The sequence below is a fragment of the Calonectris borealis genome, chromosome 1 (genome assembly GCF_964195595.1).
Source record: "Calonectris borealis chromosome 1, bCalBor7.hap1.2, whole genome shotgun sequence".
Classification (NCBI taxonomy): domain Eukaryota; kingdom Metazoa; phylum Chordata; class Aves; order Procellariiformes; family Procellariidae; genus Calonectris; species Calonectris borealis.
Genome location: NC_134312.1, coordinates 199313994 through 199335026, shown reverse-complemented (window position 1 = coordinate 199335026; position 21033 = coordinate 199313994). Strand labels below are relative to the sequence as shown.

At 41.0% G+C, this 21033-nt stretch overlaps 1 protein-coding gene across 1 annotated transcript in view; it reads right to left on the bottom strand.

Annotated features, from left to right (window-relative positions):
- The window catches only part of SACS (sacsin molecular chaperone), a 70776-nt gene extending 49996 nt beyond the window's left edge, over positions 1 to 20780 (bottom strand). Inside the window, exons 1-2 of the mRNA XM_075139927.1 lie at positions 20565 to 20780; positions 551 to 1099 (exon numbers count right to left, since the gene is read on the bottom strand). Coding sequence (XP_074996028.1) covers positions 551 to 573 — 23 coding nt within the window. The 5' untranslated portion in view covers positions 574 to 1099; positions 20565 to 20780. The remainder of the gene's footprint in view (positions 1 to 550; positions 1100 to 20564) is intronic.
- Positions 20781 to 21033: the final 253 nt, after the last annotated feature.

The following is a 21033-nucleotide window of genomic DNA, read 5'->3' as shown; positions in this document are numbered from 1 at the left end:
AGGTTGAGGGTGGAGGCTGTCGTCTTACTGCAGGCCCATTGATAGCAAATAAGAACACTTCTAATTACAACTTACTATCTATTTGTCTCATAAGATTTGTTTAGACACTGTTCACACAAGGAACTTGCTTTTTAGCTGTTAGCAAGATTATACATTCTTCCCCATAAAGCAATGTGTTGAATTCAAAGTCAGGCAAGTGCAGGAAGAAAACTTTCTCTTTCACTTGTTTTCAAAAAATGCTATAGTGAATGTAGACTGTACATGTAAATTGAAATTTAGACTATGAATCCATTACTCACAGGAGTGATTAATTTTTTCAAGCAGTTCTCATTAATTTCACAGAGAAAATTCATAAGTAAATGCAGCAGAACCTGGCACCTATGTATGATTTTGTAACTTAATAAATTAATTTCACCTTTAAAAGTAGCAATTTTGTACAAACAGTAGGCAAGTTTCAGACTCAGTCTTTAACTTACTGACCATGGGTGTTTAAGCAAGAACATGTCAGCCTAACAGAAAATTCTTTCAGGAGTTAATTTTTTTTTTTTACCTGTTCTTATCCTCGATCTCCATTGTCTCTTTTTCTTTGATATCTTCCCAATAGGAACATGAAGCAGATATTGGATTTATAAATTAGCAAATTCGTTTTCAATCTTCTTTGCTTGGTGACTCATCATCTCTTCAGTGGACACTAGAAAGCCCAAGCGTGTGAAACTCAACTCAGTGTTCACACCATCCCTGAACTCCCAGAGTTGTGCCTCACCATCTGCTACTTCTCCAGTTTTCTTTTAAAGCCACTTGCTTAATCGTTGACAGAAGTTTATTCTCTTATATCAGGAACAGACTTAATAGGACAGGTCTCAGAAAGCAAGGAGGTCTTGTTTAGTTTCTTTAACTGAATTCAGGCTATGTTCTTGTGTAATTGATTTATATTTATCTTCTGGAAAAGGAGTGGAATTCTGGAAGCTGCTGTTTCTGCTTTGTCTTCCTTTTTTTCTGAAGCAGGCACAGTTGGAAGAGTATTTGTGAGGGCCAAAGTCTGACTTGTCTTCTCCCTCACACGTGCTAGAAGACACTTCTTAACATCAGCTCAGGAGTTCTGGAAGAAGAGACACAAGAGAAAAGGGGTGGCCCGTCAGTACAAAACAGAATTGAACTGAAGGGTATGGAAAAGTCATTTCCTCTGAGGGCATAGCTGCAGTTACTAGTATTAAGTGAGTCATGATACTAATTATAAACTGCCTTGTGCGTTACAGTACTTGTAAGCACATGGAGAACTGAAAAAGAGCAGTGAGGTTTCCTGCTTCTCCTCCAGTACAATGTCATACAATCAGTCCAATAATGAACACATGTAGCTGTAAGTATGCTGAATAAATGGGCAAGTTTTCAATTTCTTCCTTTGCATCAGTATCTGCTTAAAAAAAAAGGCACTAGGATATATATTACAGCCTTGGCATAAAATTATGCCAAAAGGAAAATAACAAGCTGGGCAGAACATTTATGAAGAAGGATTTTGCCCTTCTATTCAAATGGCTTGCAGCTAGGGGAAGAGATTAACTAGCTTGCAATGACTTTCCATAGGGAGGTTTCAAAGTCTTCCCAGCTAATCCTCACTCCCAGCTATATAGGTCGACATCTACCCTCTGCTGCACATACCTTCAGAAACTATTTCCTTCAAGCTGACACACAGAATTTTTGTAGCACCAGAATAGTGTATAAGTGAGGCAAGGCATGTGCTGTCAAGCAGCAGAAAACATTTCATTCAATATTTATGTTAAGTTATTACCCAAGGAAGATACGTTTGAGAGAGCTGGGAGGATGGCAATGGTATTCCATTATTGTTCTGCATCTGTGCAAATGTAAATCCTTCTCTGAGCTTCTGACGGTGTTGGCAAGTCTTTTCATAATGTGCAGCTGCGTATGTCCCTCTTCAAACAGTAATGCAGAGACATTCTTTCCTGACCCAGAAAGGGAAACAACTGTGGCTAAATTGCAAGAGGTGAATTAGTTTGCTATGTAAGTATGATATTGAAATAAAAATGGTGTGAAAGAAAAGAGGGTAGAATTTGTGGCTTGAATGTTATTTTTTTTAATACTTAGGAATTTACTTACTCAATTAGTAAATAGGTATATGGACTGAAGGTGAATTCTGAATGCATGTCTACTGTGAAAAGCATCACAGAGAATTTAACTTAGCATAATGTGTTACTAAGTGGCTTCAATATAAATTTTTCTTTCTACCGATGCTGAGACGTATACCTAGCATGTAATCCAAAGAAAAGTTCCACACTTAAGTCATACTTAAGTAATACAGACTTAAGCAAACAGCCATGCAAATCCAGCCTCATTTGCCCAGGTATGAATGATTCCATAGAGAGTAAAACCATTGCAGCCCTGCTGCGTAATGGGTTATGGTTGGGAAGGGAGCACCAAGGAAAGGCGTTTTGGCTGCAGTGGAAAGCCAGGCTCAAGGGGTTCTGGCACTCTGTGGTGCAGCTGTTGTTAGAAGACCAGGCCAGCTTATACTGTTTCCCCTAAAACATCATCAGTAAAATCATACGTGAAAAATGTTTAAAGTTATTTGAGCAGCTTCAATTGTCTTGGGGAAGGAAAAAGAAAAAATAGGTTTATAATAGAAAGCTAATTATGACTTTAAGAGACAGCCTTTCCAGAATTAGTGAGTGACACACTTTCTCAGACTGCATTCTATTTCTAGGTTTGGCCTTTCAAAGATTGTCCTTCATTATGTTGCTGTGGGGAAGCTTTTTAACTCATTGCAATTTTGTGCATGATTTCGCACATAAGACTGTACATGACTTGCATGCTGACAAGACTCTAGGTAAACCCATTATCTTAGTAAGTCAGTAATTGCTGTATTTCTCCCAGGACACTGAAAAGCCCCTTTTTTCAAAAGAATTAATATGTTACTTGCTGTTGGTGCTGACACACCCCAGGAAAATAAAAATATCCTAGGATTTTTGACAATGACACCTTGTCCAGAAAATGGATAGGTCCAAAGTACCTGAAAGCAGCCTAAAAATTATTAATTCAATAAATAGTTTGCTTAGCAGGAGAGCAAGTTATATCGCAGCATGAATTGACATCTCTACACTGGCAAATCATTCTGATAGTCCTCGAAGGAGCTTGGGTTTGCCGGCATGGATGTGACCAAATGGTGGTGTCAGTTTGCTACCAGATCACATTACAATCACAGAAAGATTTTGGCACGGTCATCTCTATGTTGTCTCCCATGGTAAGAAGGAGAGCCAACTTGGCTGTCAGATACCAAATACAGACTGACCCTGGCACACTAGCTTCCTGACCTTACACTTGTTCAGTGCCTGAGGTGGTCATACAGGTTACCTTATAGCTTTTTATGATATTGAGCTGCAGCACCTGAGAACCTTCTGTCATTGATTTTATTAGTATAGACATAACCGTAAGTCTCTCCTGGGAAAAAAAACAGTTACAACCATTGCCTATGCCAATTTTCTACTGTGGGATTTATTAGTTTTTAAAAGGAAACACCTTTGCTGGAGGATTTTATGTCTGTCTTTGATTGAATTTTGGTGGAGGAGGTTTAGTAATCAACCTGTAAAAACAATCTTCAGTTTTGTGGATGCCTGTGATTCGTTGTGGGTTTGAAGCCACAGGCATAGCTATGCAAATACCTAATTTTGCCTGCAAATCAGGTAGATACATATATATTAATATCGTTCCAGAAATTTCTGGTGTGAAAATCATTAGTGATTATCTGACTATCTATCTGTTCACTCCTCATCCATCCTTTTAATATTGGGATCAGTCTGAACTTCACATTCTACTACATGCAGTTAAACTACACATACACTGAGTTTCTTTCCTCAACGGTAACAACTAAATCAAAACTGTTAATACTCCATCCAGCAGCATGGGAAGCATGCAAGAACCATCAGAATTACTGAACACAATCCAAAGTTTAGAGGAGAAAATTTGTGAACAAAGCACAGCAGTAGCTAATCCTCAATTTATGTTTTATACAGTTTAAAAGCACAATTTTATCACAAAACCATTATTGCTTATGCTGACTTCTGTTGGAATAAACAAGACCACAACAACAGGAGGTTGTCCTGGTTTTGGCTGGGATAGAGTTAAATTTCTTCCTAGTGCTGTGTTTTGGATTTAGTATGAGGAGAATGTTGATAACACACTGATGTTTTCAGTTGTTGCTAAGTGGCCTCCTAGTCCAAGGACAGCTCCCGTGCCTACTGACTGAGCTAGGTACACAAGATGGGAGGGAACATAATCAGGACAGCCAGCCCAGCTGGCTAATGGGGTATTCCATACCATGTGATATCATGCGCAGTATATGAATGGTAGGCGTGATCCAGGAAGTACCGATCGCTACTTGGTTATCGGTCAGCGCGGGTGGTGAGCAATTGCATTGTGCATCACTCATTTTGTATATTCTATTGTTATTATTATTATTTTCCCTTTTCTGTTCTATTAAACTGTCTTTATCTCAACCCATGAGTTTTTCTCACTCCTACCCTTCCAATTCTCTCCCCATCCCGCTGGGGGGGCGGGGGGAGTGACTGAGTGAGCGGCTGCGTGGTATTTGGCTGCCTGCCAGGTTAAACCACGACAGAGGTATATATCTTCAAGCAGGAGAGGAATTGTGAGCAGCATAGCACGAGAGCAAGCTGAGCTGACCAGAGCTGCAGCATGGCTGCGTCACTAGTGGGATGTGCACAGCCAAAGGTACCGCATCCATCTGCTGCATTCATGGATAACCTTGGTTGTACCTAGCATTTGTCTTCAAGGTTCAAGGCCATGGCACAATCGCCTCACACTAATCATGGCTCCTTTCAGTATCACAGATACAAACAGTCCATGTGTAAACCAGATGGGGAAAAAGCACTTCTTTGTTTTAGGACATTTCACTCTCCCCCCAAAATGCTTTCTTAGTAAACTGTAAATTGAATGAAAATGTACAACTCGTATCTCATGCATATGACATCATTTTTGTTTTACCAATAATGGTTTTACCAGCAAATACAGGGAGATGCGCCTTGTGACACAAACTAAAGACTTGCATTCTTCTAAACCTGTTAGCATGACTTAAACATCCCTTTAAAAGGGAAAAAGCAAGAATACCTGGCAAAACTCAAGGCTGACAAGTGAGCACCAAGAGAGGCAGAACAATCTGGAAACCAAATATGCCGGAGGTCTAATCTTGGATCTCAAGTAGTATGGGGTCATCTCACAGCTAATTTGTAGTCTCCTGTATACCATTATAAATACAGAATGGCTCCACTCTTTCACTAAATTCTGTTTTCTCCTGGATTTATTAGGCAGGAGCATATGACAGGTTTAATTCTCATAATTAAAATCCCACTCCATGCAATAACAGCAGTAGGTCTGAATAAGCCTACACCATACTCACTATGAATATAACAAGGACTGGTGCACAGTCCAGAGGAAGCAGATAAACCTTGAAAAAAGGACCATCCAGGTATCAAAATTTTGAGAAGATAGTCACCTCTTAAGTACAAATTGTTCCTGTCAATTCACAAGTATACTAGCTGGGTTCAAAATGCATTTCTTCAAAGGTTAAATTAAATTCAAGGCTATCACACAACTGCAGGTACCACACAAACGTACAGAGTTGCTTCTCAGAGATAGCTGTTCTGCAGAAATTTGAGATGGATCTGATACAATGTAATATAATAATGTGCCAGCAAGCTAGACATGCTGGAAGTAAAATAGATATGTCCTTAATATGTTTATTGTCTAGATAGTTTTGGTGTAGCAAATTCAACTGAAATGAGTAGTCCAGGCCATCAGCAAATATAAATCAGTGCTAACAGCAAAGTTTATGGCTCTGCATTTATGCTGCTATGCATTACATGAGCTTTCATGCTTTATCACATACAATTTTAAAATTAACAGTAAACTAAAAGCTTTCAAAAATGCTAACACTTTAATACTATTGATAGTATATTGATAGTATTTAATAATACTAATAATTAATTATATTGATAATTAATTTATTGATATTTAGATAATATCGATAGATAATTAGTAGATATTATGATATAGATAATAATATTGATAGTATTAATACTATTAATACTATATTACTAATGCTATTAATATTATAATGTATAAAAATGCTGCACTCTTGTTGATTTTTATATAGAGGACAGATTGATAACAGCTGTACAAAGGGATTCTTTTTCTAGTGTGTGATGATTTTAATGCATTTGGCACAGTAGGCATTATTCCTTTTTGATGAAACACGACGAATACATGTACAAGGATAAAAATATTTAACAGATGAAAAATGGGGCAAATTTTGTAGTCATTGGGTTTTTTGGAGCAAATATTGTTGTTTGTGCCTACCCCTTCCAAGGCCACACCAGCAATAGAAAGAGCAGCAATTGTCCCTCTTAGATCCCATAGAGTAGTATAATCACTGACTAGCAACTCCATAATTGCCATAGGTTCCTAGAATAGCAGGAAGTTTGATAAACAAAGAAAATTCCCAGCTAAACTTGAGTTGATGACTATATGCCACATGAGGAGTGAGGGGGGCAAAAACCACAGAAGACACTGCCAAGCTAATCACAAATCTGGGAATGTATTTCACCTTGACTGCATGAACCAGGTGCCCAACCAGGTATTTGAAAAAAGTCTGATTTATGAAGGTGTTCTAGGAATTAGTTGCAACTGGTTTACATTTAGGCAATTTTAACACCTACTCAAACCACAAGACTTAGAAGAGAAAAAAGCTGCACCGGCAAGAGTGTGGGTGAGGGCAGACAAATTGCTCATCAAAACACACACCAGAGTCCAGGGCAAGTTCAAAGCAACGCTAAGATCTGTTACCTGCAGCAAGGTTATGTAGTTCCCTCAGGCTGAGTGAACCCCCTCTCCTGCTCTTTGCCTCACAGTGTGGTGGCCATCTGACAGTCACTGAAATTTATTAATTGTGAAAACTTGTTTATTATTAAAAGAGAGATGACAGCCTCCAGCAGCTGACAGTGAAGTTAGGCCGTAACGGTAAATAGTAGATTTGGTATGGATACATCTGTAGCACATACTGAAAAGGAGTTACCTGAGCAGCTGCTAGCTCCAAAACCAGAAGCAGCGGAGCAGTAACGATCCAGCGCCACAGTAAGCAGAGCCGACAGCCCTATGGTTCTCAAGATGAAGCCAGTATCTCCTCGCAGCTCAATGCTGCGTGGATACACCAGCTGAGACAACCACTACCCTAAGCCATGGAGCAGGGGAAATTTGTCTCAGGGGCCAAAAAAAAAGTACAATACTTAAGAGTAAGACTAAGTTATTTCAAACCAAGAAATAGGTCCTGTGCCAACTTAATCTGTTTCTTTCTCAAAGGAACAAAGGAAACGCAATTCTCAACAAGTAACTGTGCTTAACACAAGATTTGCAATACTTCACTTATGGAAAAGGTGACTCAGGAAGTATGACTACATGCGACAATATGAAAACTCTAAAAATGATTTGTAATAATATGACTAATTAACAGTTTGATTCTGTGGTATTCAAATGATCTTACAGTAACCATCTGGGACTGTGTGGTTGAATTATGCATAAAGAATCCTTTCATCAAATTCTGATGAAGTAAACTTAGATACCCAATGAAAATGTCTCAAAGTGATTTCTCAACAATACATAGCAGCTGGAGAAAAAGGCTTAAAAAAAAAAAAACAACAACTGAGGGAAAGAGCCATGTGGTTAAAACCTCACTGCTGGAGGTTTTAAGACCTCTCCTCTGAAACTGAAAGCAGTGGGTGCCAAACAAAAGGACAAGCAGAAGGAGAACCATTTGTGCTCAAAGTTAGTTCTGAACTATTTAATGGGTTTTCCAGTGAAACAGGAAACTGAGACTGTCTGTGAACCATAATACAGAAACCTAAAGAGCTCTGCAGTCACAAACATGAACTATGGGGCTATCAAGCAGAGAAAAAAATAGCAGGAATATAGGTTATGACTTGACTGCACAATACGATGCCGTTTAGAGATACCCAGCTTAATTGATAAGCTCTGCTCGCTCTAAAGCAGGGTACCATAAGTCCAAGCTGAACACTAATGCAGCTATATAATTTCTAGTATCTGAGCTAGTCTGGACCGTCCACCGTAGCAACACAGTTCTGTGCAGACTTGCCAATACAAGAGTTCATGAATTATCTAACAGTGGGATGTCAGTGTCATGAGTCCCTGACAAGAAACCAGATGAAGGACAGGATAGGAACTGAGCCCTTGTATGGAAAATACTAAAATTTCGGAATAATTATGCCAGCAGTAGTTTTTGTTGAAGTCAGTCTCTGTAAGTGATACAGGGCTGGAAGGAAAAGTTCTAGTTCAAGTTCATTCTTCATTAATCTGAGGGACTCTTACTGTAATACCATTGATATGACATATAGCAACCATAGAAGTGATGACATACAATTTTATATAGCAATTAACATCATACAATTCAAATCATTGGCTATTCTCACCCAAAATCAAATCCCCTTGAGATACACTTGACTTCCCTATGCTCCCACATCACCCACCAAGTGCACCCAGGTCCTTGAGCAAAAGCAATCCCGCGGATGGGTTTGCCTTTGCCCGAGGCAGGAATAACCCAGACTGTCTTCCTCAGCATATTTCTTATGTGCACGACAGGGACTTTATCCCCTTCTACAGAACATAAAAATTTTGGTTGGGCAGGGCCAGTCGATTGGCAGATTCCCTAGTGTTGACTAACCAGGTGGTTTTTGCTAAACGGGTATCCTAATGTTTGAATGTCCCATTGCTCTCAGGGTAGTTTTTAACAGTCCATTGTATCTTTCAATTTTCCCGGAGGCTGTTGCATTGTAGGGGATGTGATATACCCACTCTATGCCATGCTCTTTGGCCCAGGTGTCTCTGAGGGTGCCTGATCCACCTGCTGGTTGTTTTGATGTTCTTTGGTGGCCCAGCTCTTGGGTATGTGAGCATCTATGTGATGTACTTTCACAACCAGGTTCTCTACCTGGGCAGCAATATCTTACCACAACGCAGCAGCCCAGATGGGTTTACCTCTGCGCTGCCAGTTGTTCTGCTTCCACTGCTGCAACCACCCCCACAGGGCATTTGCCACCATCCATGAGTCAGTATAGAGATAAAGCACTGGCCACTTTTCTCGTTCAGCAATGTCCAAGGCCAGCTGGATGGCTTTCACCTCTGCAAACTGGCTCGATTCACCTTCTCCTTCAGCAACTTGGCGTATAGGACTCCATACAGGAGCTTTCCACCTCCAATGTTTTCCCACAAGGCGACAGGACCCATCAGTGAACAGGGCATATTGCTTCTCATTTTCTGGCAGTTTGTTATACAGTGGGGCCTCTTCAGCACGCGTCACCTCCTCCTCTGGGGATATTCCAAAGTCTTTGCCTTCTGGCGAGTTTGTGATCACCTCCAAGATTCCTGGGCGACTGGGGTTTCCTATTTGGGCCCGTTGTGTGATCAGTGCCACCCACTTACTCCACGTAGCATCGGTTGCATGATGTGTAGAGGGGACCCTCCCTTTGAACATCCAGCCCAGCACCGGCAGTCGGGGTGCCAGGAGGAGCTGTGCTTCAGTACCAACCACTTCCGAAGCAGCTTGAACCCCTTCATATGCTGCCAACAGCAACACAGATGGCCAGGAAAGAAGGATGTTAGCCTGCTGTTAGGAGCAGTTGTGTTCTTAGTTGGACTTTCTGTGTTCTAAGGACAGTTCAGGGTCTTTTTCATTATTATTCTTATGATTGCAATGAAGATTGGAAAGAATTGCTTATCACAGTAATTTGAAAGTCCTGAGAAGCAAAGCTGTTTCAAGTACCGAATTCATTTTTTGTCTCTCATTAAATGAGTATTTATTATTATATGGAGGTTCCCCCTTTTGTTTACAGATATTTGGATTCAGGCAAGATTGATAGCCACGAAACACTAACCTGTATCAGATATACATAAATGTGATTTATTTATTTATTGTATGAATATGTTTTGCAGTATCTCCTTCTTTAAGGTTTGAGGTAGATTGAAATTCTCAGACCTACAACTCAGAAATCTGCATTTGACTGACAAAAACCCAACGAGGAAATTTCAAGTAACAATGACAGAATATTCCCAATACTTTCATGGAGGGGAAGATATTAGCAGCTCTCAAAAGAGCATTCAAGAAGCCAAGCCTTCTCCTAATACTTATCCTGTCCTCAATTACTATTGCAAAGAACATTTTTTCATGTTGAATTACAGGAAAGCTTATGATGAGATAATCTTGATAACATCATCAGCCTACCAAGTCATTCTCTCCTTCAGGAGATATGAGATATGCAGACAGCCCTGGTTTGAGGGATCTCCAGGTGAGACAAGTGTGTATTGCCGACATAACTGCATCTGATGAAACTGAGCTTTGATTTATCATCTCAGGGACCTTCACAGCAGTTTTGGGCTGCAGATTGTGTGCAGTGTACCACTTCACCGAATGATGCATCTCCTACTCTGCCACAGCTTCCAAGTGATTTCTGGGCACAATTTGAGACATGGCCTTTTTACTTAGAAAGCCTCATAACACAACCTGTAACAGAGGTAATGTGACAGAGGCAAGTAGCATTCCCATTTATTTTTAGCATTCAGTATGGGGACCAAGATGACATGGCTAGTAGAAAAAACGATGGAGAAACTGAAATTCCATAACTGAGGTAGGATTTAAAGTTAACTCACTCTAGTTGGAAGAAACTGGATTATCTCTGTCCAAGAACTCTGGAACACAAAATTGCAGTTTTAGTAGGAAATGTTTTTAATAAATCAAACAGAGGTTAGTACTATATGACTGGGAAAAAAGTGATCCAGGCAACTACAGATCCTTTGTGCAACATCAATAGCGTGCAAGGCTTTAGAAAGGAAAGACTAATCAAAGTCATGAAAGCAAATGCAAAATGAGTTAAAATACAACAAAATATGCAGTCAACCTAATATCTTCCGTTGAAAAATTATCTTCTAGAGAAAGGAAATGGCATAAATCTCATCTCCTGAAGTTTAGAAACACTGACTACATTGAAAACTATCAGTTAAGCAGGAAAAGATGGAAATTATTACAATAATGGTAGATACAAAACTATGGCAGATGATAATAAGAAGCTAATGAGAGTTCCCCAAAGACATGACTTGAAACCACAGGGGAAGCCAAGGGAATCAACAGCCTGTCCTCTAAGGAGAGACTAAGAGAAACTGGCCTCTTTAGCCACGGAGAGTGAAAGAAAAGATAGCAAAGAAAAGGTGAGATTATTCTTTGTAAATCTATTAGATGAATGAGCACAGGAAAAGAAGTAGTCTTAACTTATTAGATCCTATGGGCACAAAAATATATAGGTTTAAATTACCCAAGAATAAATTGAGTCTAGAGTGGGGAAAAATGAATCATAAAAGCAATGAGGTTCTCAGGCAGCCCTCCAAAAGGAGATGCAAGCAGAGAAAAGTGTCAGCTTCGGAGACTGATCAGCTTTCTTCCAAAAACGGCTCTCTCAGCCTATGACACCAGAGCACTGCTCTCTTCCAGGAGATCCCTTCCAACCCCACAGAGCTCCTCTGTGCACAGCCAAGCCCTGGGAATCACTTGGGATATCTAAGCTGACAGTGTCTAAATTTGTGTATCTTCAAAATGGCAGCTGGGGAGAGGTGGAGAGAAGGTCTCAACTCTGAAATTCACATCTACACTCTTACCTGAGAGCAACTGAGTTCATTGGCCTGTGGGGCATGTTACCAGGTCACTGTATTCACTCCTAATTTCTCCAACAGTACTGGATAGAATGAAATGATCTTGTATTTATGGTTTGGGAATACTTTTGTGTTGTCAACATAGTGGACACAAAGCTTTATTTTAAAGAAAGCTCACTCATGCATCTCAGATTTGCTAAATGTATGGGTCTAAACCAAAAATGAATGGATACATTAAGTCAAAAATTGTTTTAGTGTAGTCTCCTAAAACAGAAGCTCACTCTGTTGTTCAGTCAGCCAGCAGGGAATTTCAGTGTTATGTTGATGATTTTGTTCTGTTTGCTTGCACCCAGGCATGCCACAAGACTGCCCAATTTAAGGTAGAAGAGTGAAACACATCCATTTTGTGTTGCACCCAGACATACTACAGGATAGTCTGATTTAGGGCAGGGAGCAAAATATTTTGTAATAGCTGTTTGTTTGGTATAGTTGCATAATAGTATCAAATCTAGAATAAAGGTACTCAATCTGCAACTATTAGAAGGAATCACATAATCAGGAACCAGCCTGCAGATATGTAACAGCCACCTGAACAAAGAGACCAGACCTGGGAGGAGAGGAGAGAAGAGGAAGTATGTCTTTGGACGAGACTGGTCCTGACCTATGGAAAAGTGTATATAAACGCCAGCACTGTGTATATAAACACAGTGGCAATTGGGGAAGACAGAAGCCCTCTTCAGTTCTGGATTCCATCTTTGAAGAGCTCTCGAGCCCAGCCATCTCAGCCTCAGAGACTAAACCATTAAAGACTGTGGCTGTCAGGGTCAACCAGGCAGTATCACATTTACAGTATCTTATACCTAGGGCTTGACTGGCATGTGTGATTAATACTTGGTGTTCAGTTGCTAAAGTTCTTGAGTAAAAAATGGCTTGCTTGAAGTGTGGAGACTTGCCTGGTGTCTCAGAAAACTCTCTTCACAGCAGATCCCAATTCTCTAATAATAACAGTCGCAACACGCCAGTAGCAACCCCAGAATCATAGTCCTAGAAACAGAACCTGCAGTACCTGTTAGCAGGACATGGTGTTGCCATAACACTGAAGCAGCTCAAAGATTGTCCATTTTTAATATTTCATTACCAAACTAGAGTTCTTTAAGGTATTTTTGGAAGAGGACCAGTAATGAAAGGTGGGGAGGAGATAAAGGCAACTACAGTTTCCTTCCTTCCCATTAGCACCAGCTGTTAGGGACATACGGCCGTGTTATGCAATGTGGTTGCAGACATAAGCTGTACAGTGCCTCATCATCAACTTCACTTGATTCAGATCAGCACGTAGCAACCTCTGAATTTTTGTGGGAGAAAATACTGAGAGGTTCAGCTGAAAAAATAACATGGGAACATTAGAGACTGTCATTATTAGCCAACCAAAAAAGGAGGTCAGCTTCACAGTACTGGAGAAGAGCATGTATGAGAGCTACAAAGGCTTTGAATGTAAGGACAGGCAGCTCATGCTTGATGCTTAGGAAAAGAGAGGAATCAAGAAAAGCATAGAGCAGGGCAGCCTTACTCTAGTGGCAAGTCAGGAAAATCATTTGCACAACAGCATCTGGGTCAGTATCAGCAGGGCAAGACTGTAACTACAAAAGCACAGAAGAGGACGCTGTAATATTTAAGATCCAGGACAGACAGAAAATTCACTTTATGTAACAAGATAAAGTCAGAGGCAGCCATACGGCAAAGCAGAAGGGTTAAGAACAGTTCCCATCTTGCCCATAAAAGACTATTTACATTTACAGAAATGTATATAGCCTTTAGACCAGCTGAACACTCTCTGTCTTTCCATCTTGGAAACATATACAGCGCTTAGACTGTGTCTATACTACTACAGCCCTCTGCCCTAAAAGACTGGTCCCCAGTCTAAATAGAATAGAACAGACTATTTCAGTTGGAAGGACCTACAACGACCATCTAGTCCAACTGCCCGACCAGTTCAGGGCTGACGGAAAGTTAAAGCATGTTGTTAAGGGCATTGTCCAAATGCCTCTTAAACACTGACAGGCTTGGGGCATCCATCACCTCTCTAGGAAGCCTGTTCCAGTGTTTGACCACCCTCTCGGTAAAGAAACACTTCCTAATGTCCAGCCTGAACCTCCCCTGGCACAGCTTTGAACCGTTTCCATACACCCTGTCACTGGATACCAGGGAAAAGAGATCAGCACCTCCCTCTCCAGTTCCTCTCCTCAGGAAGCTGTGGAGAGCAATGAGGTCGCCCCTCAGCCTCCTTTTCTCCAAACTAGACAAGCCCAGAGTCCTTAGCCGCTCCTCACAGGACATGCCTTCCAGCCCTTTCACCAGCTTTGTTGCCCTCCTCTGGACACATTCAAGGACCTTCACATCCTTCTTAAATTGTGGGGCCCAGAACCGCACACACTACTCCAGGTGAGGCCGCACCAACACTGAGTACAGCGGGATAATCACCTCTTTTGACCGGCTGGTTATGCTGTGTTTGATGCACCCCAGGGTGCGGTTTGCCCTCCCGGCTGCCAGGGCACACTGCTGGCTCATAGTGAGCCTGCTGCCGACCAGCACCCCCAGACCCCTTTCTGCAGGGCTGCTCTCCAGCCACGCCTCTCCCAATTCATACTTGTGCCCGGCATTACTCCGACCTAGGTGCAGAATCTGGCATTTCGGATACATACCAACTCACATGTGCTCAAGGTCAGAACCCGGCTAGATCTGGGCCACACACCCAGTGCGTACCCCTGTTCCCGGGTCTCTGTGCCCCATGTGACATCCCTGTGGTCTTGGCAGATCTGCGGGAGTTTTGAGGAGACAGTAGGGTTCGGTTTAGGTCAAAAGCCCTGAAATAATGATGGTTAGGTTGTGTAGAAATGGTACTTTTATAGCATGAAGTCACTAACACAGACTTAACGCTGTATGCCTCCATAACTCATGTCAAGAGAGAGGCAGGTCCATAAGCAAGAAGTGGGGAATACCTTGCAGGCTCTCTTCTTTCTCCAGAACAATTCCACATAGCAGCCAGTCAAATTTTCCTGCAAAGTATAGAGAGCTGTTTCAGAAACAGACTCGAAAGTGAGAGGAGCTCTGATGAGTGCTGTTCGTCTACCTGGCAAAGGCTGTTGTTCAGACCAACAGATAAATACTTCTGAAGTGTTTGTTGCAAGGCCAAATTTTATTTTCAGTTACTGATATTAATAAAAAATAAATAAATTTTCTTTTTCTCTTCTGTTCCTCCAAGACTAGTTTTTTATAAAAGCAGCAGGAAGAGGCTCTTATGATCACTACATACTTGTACAAGTATGGGTAGAGTTTGACAGACATGACCAGAAGTATTTTCATCTCTATGCCATTTGTTAGCCAAAATTAATGACACAAATGGTTTGGCATTTTCTGTCTATGACTAGTATGCTTTTAAGCAGGGAATTTATCTGTATGAATTTCTTCTTCATAAGTAGGAGGGCTTGTCTTTAAATTGGGACACACTATGCTGAAAATTTTCATCTAGGAATGCCAAATGTTGCAGAAGCAAGAAGATTAACACAGAGATTTGACTCGATACAGCATGCCAAGACAGTGGGGAGAAAATCTTTTATAAGCTGAGAATACTTTACTCCTTTGCTGATGCTGCAAACCAGTGTGAAAGCACTGAAATGCAGCCTGTTTATTTAGCAGGTGCCATTCACGACAGCAACTGTCGTTGAAAAATATTCTTAGAAGAACTCTGCCAAGATTTGGTGTGCCCATGCCTTCCTTTTCTTCTAGTGCTTCACAACATACCCAATTCTAGGTATTACTTTCTAAACAGGTATTTCAGTGCTCTTTTTTTCCTAATTAAAAATGCTAAAAAGGTGGCCTAACACTGAAAGAAAATGACCAAGGGACTGAATATGGAATTTCAGCATATGAAACTGAAATAACATTATTCACAAACAGCCATATTAAGCAACAGCTTATCATAAAGCTGCATTCATGAGGGTTTGCCGAGTGTTTTGAATTACTTGATTAAACAGCACCTTATTAGTGAAAATTATGATTAATGAGAAGCTTATAACAACAAAGCTCTCTCTGCAAGCACTGCAATAGAAAGAGATGAGAAGCACATTTCAGATTGGAGTTGCTAAATTAATAATTAATAAATGAAGCTGCACTGAAAGGGTATTTGGAAGATTTTTATATTACAGAGTTTAGGTTGACCAAAAAGAACATGCAATTTGTTCTATTATTTCTAGTTTTTTATAAAACTTTAAGAGCTTATTGTTATTCCTCTTAATCAAAGTAGTATTTTACAACATGATGAGAGAGATGCCAGAGATCAAGATAAAGGGGCAAGCAGGAGCCCCTGGGATCAATACACTCAACAGAGTCTGAGCAAATTTGTTACTCCATTATGTTCCGTACAGCAAGCTGGGGCCTCTTCCATCCAGCTATAACATTGATCCATTAGAGAAAGAAGACATGGTCCTTCTCATTTATTATTTATAAGACAGCGCATGCACAACTTGTCTGACATCATCCTTGTCACAGCTAATAAGAAACTGAAATAAATCAGTTTTTGTGGCATCACAGAAGAGTTGAAACAGATGTTTCAGGTCTAATGGTCCATTTTTCTGCAGTAGGGGAGTGGTCTCTAACATATGCAACCAAATAATTTATTGTATATAATTGTATATGTCCCAAAGTGATGAGCTTTCCACATCACTACTGCTGTTTGGGTGAAGTCCCTTGTACATATACATACATTGTATAAACATCAAACACCATTATCATTTAAAGGGATGTGTTTAGCATCAACAGAAGTAACCAAAGCAAACTAGAACGCACTTTAAGTTCTTAAATCTAATTTGCTGTGGTGGATCAACACTGTTAAGCTGAGATACTGCATGGCACAGGACTGCTGGGGTAACACGAGCCTATGCCAAGAGCCAGGGAATGTTTCCAATGCCAGTCCAATATGAAGGTAATGAGGTAAAAATTACTTGTTAGCGCCTGGAAAGAGACTCCACACCACCCTACAAAAATCACCCTCTGGTGCACAGCTTGCTCCATCTCTCATCCGTTGACTGCTCTAGACGGGGAGCCTGGCTCAGCAGATGCTTGTGCTGGTCCCGTGCAGGCATGAGCTTGGCTGCACCTCTGAGCACAAAGGAGAGAGCTAAGGACCTGAGCAGATTTTTCTTCCCTAGCTCTCTTAGTTAGCAGCACAGATATGGCCAGGGCCTCCAAATTCACCCTTGGGGAGTAGGAGAAATGTGAGATGCTGCTGGAGGATTGGGGCAGGCCAGGGACACTGCTGTTACAAAAAACCTCATGAGAGTTGATCAGAAGTGGTAATTCATGTAGGAATTGGCCTGGGATGGAGAGAAGAACAATATGGAGGGCGAAACTTGAGAAGGAAGGGGAAGGTTTACAGGCGGCAGTTTACGGGGAAAGTGCAGGCAGCAGAAGCAAGGATTGAGAGCACAGTACTGCAATTCCCCTTCTCTCCCAACGGGTCTGCAGACATCTCCTGATATTAGCAATTTCTTTCATAGTACAAATAATTTTATGGAACAGGACTCGGCGACAGCTGGTGCCTGCTTGTAAAACACATCAGACCACTTTGAAGCTACTATCATGTTCTCCAGGATCTCAGCTTACATTAGTTAAAACTTGACAATAATTTTGCTGTTAATGCTGCAGAGCTCCACAGTGTACCATATATAACTAATGAAGAGACAGCCAGGTAAATTAGCCTGTCTTAAAACAAGGTACAAGCTGTTCCTGTTGCTTCGCTGAAGCTTTAGCTAAAACTGGTAATTTAAATACTAACATTGTTCTTTCCTTCTTCATGGGAGACCAGAGCATTAAAGCTCTGACCTCTACTATTTTCCACCAGCTGTCTTATCTCAAATAGGTGGTGATTGGGATACACAACCAGCTGTATCATTCTCCTGTAAGAAAAAAGAAGCCAAACCTTACCACTGAGAGGAGCCTGGGGCACATTCATGCCCTCCTGAGAGGTCACCAGAGGAGCTCAAAACACTTGCCCCATTCTGTCCTGAGTGTAATCATCTCCTATCAGAAATGCTGCCTTATTTTGGTTTCACCTGGGTGGAGAAAATTTCTACAGGTAAGTTTAGGGAAGACAACTAAGCCTCATTTATTTATAGTTTGACCTTCATGGCTGCACATTTCTCTGTGCGTAAACACATGTAGGTCTTCACAGGCAGTGTGAAACCTTCCTTCCTCACACAGCTCTGGTGTACCTCCATCACAACCAACAATATGCTTGCTAAAAATTCCAAACAGTGACCGTCGTCTATTGAGCTGATCAAAAAGAAGATGAAAAATGCTAATAAACTAGACCACCCCATTGAAAGATTTAGTTCAAGACTGCTAAAATGCAAATATATCCATTAAATACACACTTATAAGGAAAATCTGAATATGATCTACAGAGAAAACCTACTGTACCAAATTAATGTGTGACTTGTTATATTTCTTAGCTGAGGCAGAAATAATTGCTGAATAATTGTGTGTATACCAAAAAATATTGCTGAACGAATTAACACTTATTTCTAAAAAGATTAAATCTTCCAAAAGATCAAATATATCAAAATCTGACGTGCATTTTTTCAATTCCGTATGTTATTCCAAGGGTTCATATAAACTGGGCAGCTAGATACCATTTAAACTCTTCGAGAAAATGCTCTTTTGATTTATAAAAACCTACACTTTTGTATATTTTAACACAAAAACTCATCCAGTATTTTAGAAACTGTGCTTTTGAGAGTAGGGTCCAAGCAGCCCCAAACACTGTGAAGCATAATGACCACTGGCTAATTTTAGGTATGTGGTATATCAGTTTTCCTGGAAGTGCCCCTGTGTTTCCATTGACTTTACAGGGAGGCTCAGGCAAGCATGGTCCTAACTTGGGCACCTTAGATCCTCCATATTATTTTTTTATGAATCTGGGCCTATTGCCCTGGAGGCCATAAAAAAATCATGTCTGAGAAACAGGAAAACAAGTAAGAAAGAGGGTCGGAGAAAGAAAAGGTTTTCCAGTTGGCTCTGAAAATGCCAAATTCACCCCAGTGCAATTCTGCTGAAAACAATGGAAGTACACAGGAGTTGAACTTTTCCCACTGTCTTCACACAACAGTAAGCAGCCTATAAAACAATTTTATCTAATTAAATTATGTGATGGTCCTGCACATTTTCAGTATGGGAACAGAAATTCTTTATGTGGGATTGAGTTTTTGTATCCAGAGATGCTGCTTGGTGTTGGGAGGGTGACAAGCCTGACACAGGAGAGGAAGGGACAAGAATGAACACTGACAATACCACAGCCTCAGCATTCACATTCACTGCTGGAGCACTCCCTAGGTAACAGCATTTTGTTATAAGCTCATTAAGTGCTAAATTGGGCCTCGTATAATTCAGTTTCTGGTAGCAAGCAATAAGTTGTTGTTTTGCAAATAAACAGCTGACGGAGCTGTAATACCTCTGAGAATATGAGGTGAGGGCAACTCCAAAAACAATGATGGGAAAACTCCCCTGTGGGTTCCTCAGTGTAAGGGAGGCTCTGCCTTACGTCCCCACTGAGGTGATCAGCGCGATAGGGGCAGAAGTGTGTAGTTACTTGCAGCCATTACTATCAGGAGCTGCAGTTCTGCCAGGTCCCAAAAGAGATGCACAAAAGACGACTCCTCCTTGCATCAACTACTCATCCTCCTGAACACGCCAGCACAGGCTGCTCATCACAACTCCCCCGCTGTTACCTCCCCTGCTACTGGGGCGAGATCAACCAGCGGTTTCTGCAGCAGCTGGGTAAGTACCAAGGTACAACCGCAGAGGCCATCAAATAGGTGATATTCTATGGTTCAGAGCAAATCACCATGGCCTTATGCAATACTTAGGCAGATGAAAGCAAAATCAATATTCTCGTAAAATAACAAACTATGCTGACATGCATAGTTTTAGCTACAATAAAAAATTTTGCCTCATTACCAAAAAAATTTGCTGAGAAACACAGTGCAGTAAGCTTGCTTTAGCTCTGCTTTTTTGCTTGTTTTTAAAGCTGTACTAGATCATTAGGGCATATGCAGAATAATAATAATGCATCAAGTCATTTCCCAAAGAACAAGACATTGGATTTCCACAAGAACAAGTGTTTACATTTAAAAATACATACATCTACTTCAGCTAGAAACAGACCAAAGATAGGAAAATGTTCATTCCTTTGGGTAATAAATCATACTTGGCATTCTCTTTGGGAGAGCTATGTTAAGAACCAGTCTCCCAATGGTAACACACAAAGCTATTGGAATTTCATAGGCTTTCTACAACTGCTTACTTAAGAAAAATTAATAATAGAGCAACTTGGCATGAAGTAAGCGTGTGTAACAAGTAATTTGAGGATTTTTTAAAATTAAGTCAGCCATTGTAGCGTGAAAAAATGTATTTTGTATCCCAATGCTTGAAGGCAGTGCTGAAATTCAGAGAGAGGCCTTTGCACAGGGAGGGTGGTACTGCAGCAATCTGCTAGCACATTTATAGAGCAGAGCCCAGACCAGCCATCAGGAAAGGAGAACAAGCTCATGTGCAAAGTCCTACGCCTCACCCACCCTGCCAGCGCACTGCAGCTCGTGAGTCACCCAAAAATCCTGTAGAGACACAGACAATACAGTTATTTGCCTAAATACACTATTAAATGTGTCACAGTCAATGCTTTCTCCACCTGTGAGTGCCAAAAGCATCGGCATACCTATAAAACATCTCCCACGAACAACTGCAGTGACCACGGGATCTGCTATTGAACTCGTACTTACAGCATCGGCTGGGACAAAGCTCGGTATTTAACTATTTCTTCATAAACTGCTTCCACATGCTTGTCTGCTCATTGTGCCATTTCTTCCATTGGTTGCTTGTGTTTGACAGCATCTGGACTGCAAAACGATCCTGTTCCCCCTCTTGTGCAAAATCAGCAGGCTGCGGAGGGATGCGTGACCACTGCTGCAGCCCGATGTATCCAAACAGCCCAATGCAGCAGAGGCTTTAGCTCCCCCTTCCCAGCATGGGTTTTTTCTTTCTTTGTGTGTGTGGTTTTTTTTTAAAGAGATATGGTCCTGACTAACCTCAGTTTTCAGGAGCACAATACAAACTGCAGGCACGGGTAGTCATCGGATGGAGAAGGATACCGAGACAGAAGGCCAAAATAACACATTTTGAAGAGATGCTACTCAAGGCATAACATGTATTTGAAGTAAGTATTTCCTGTAACAGATCCAATTTGGTGGT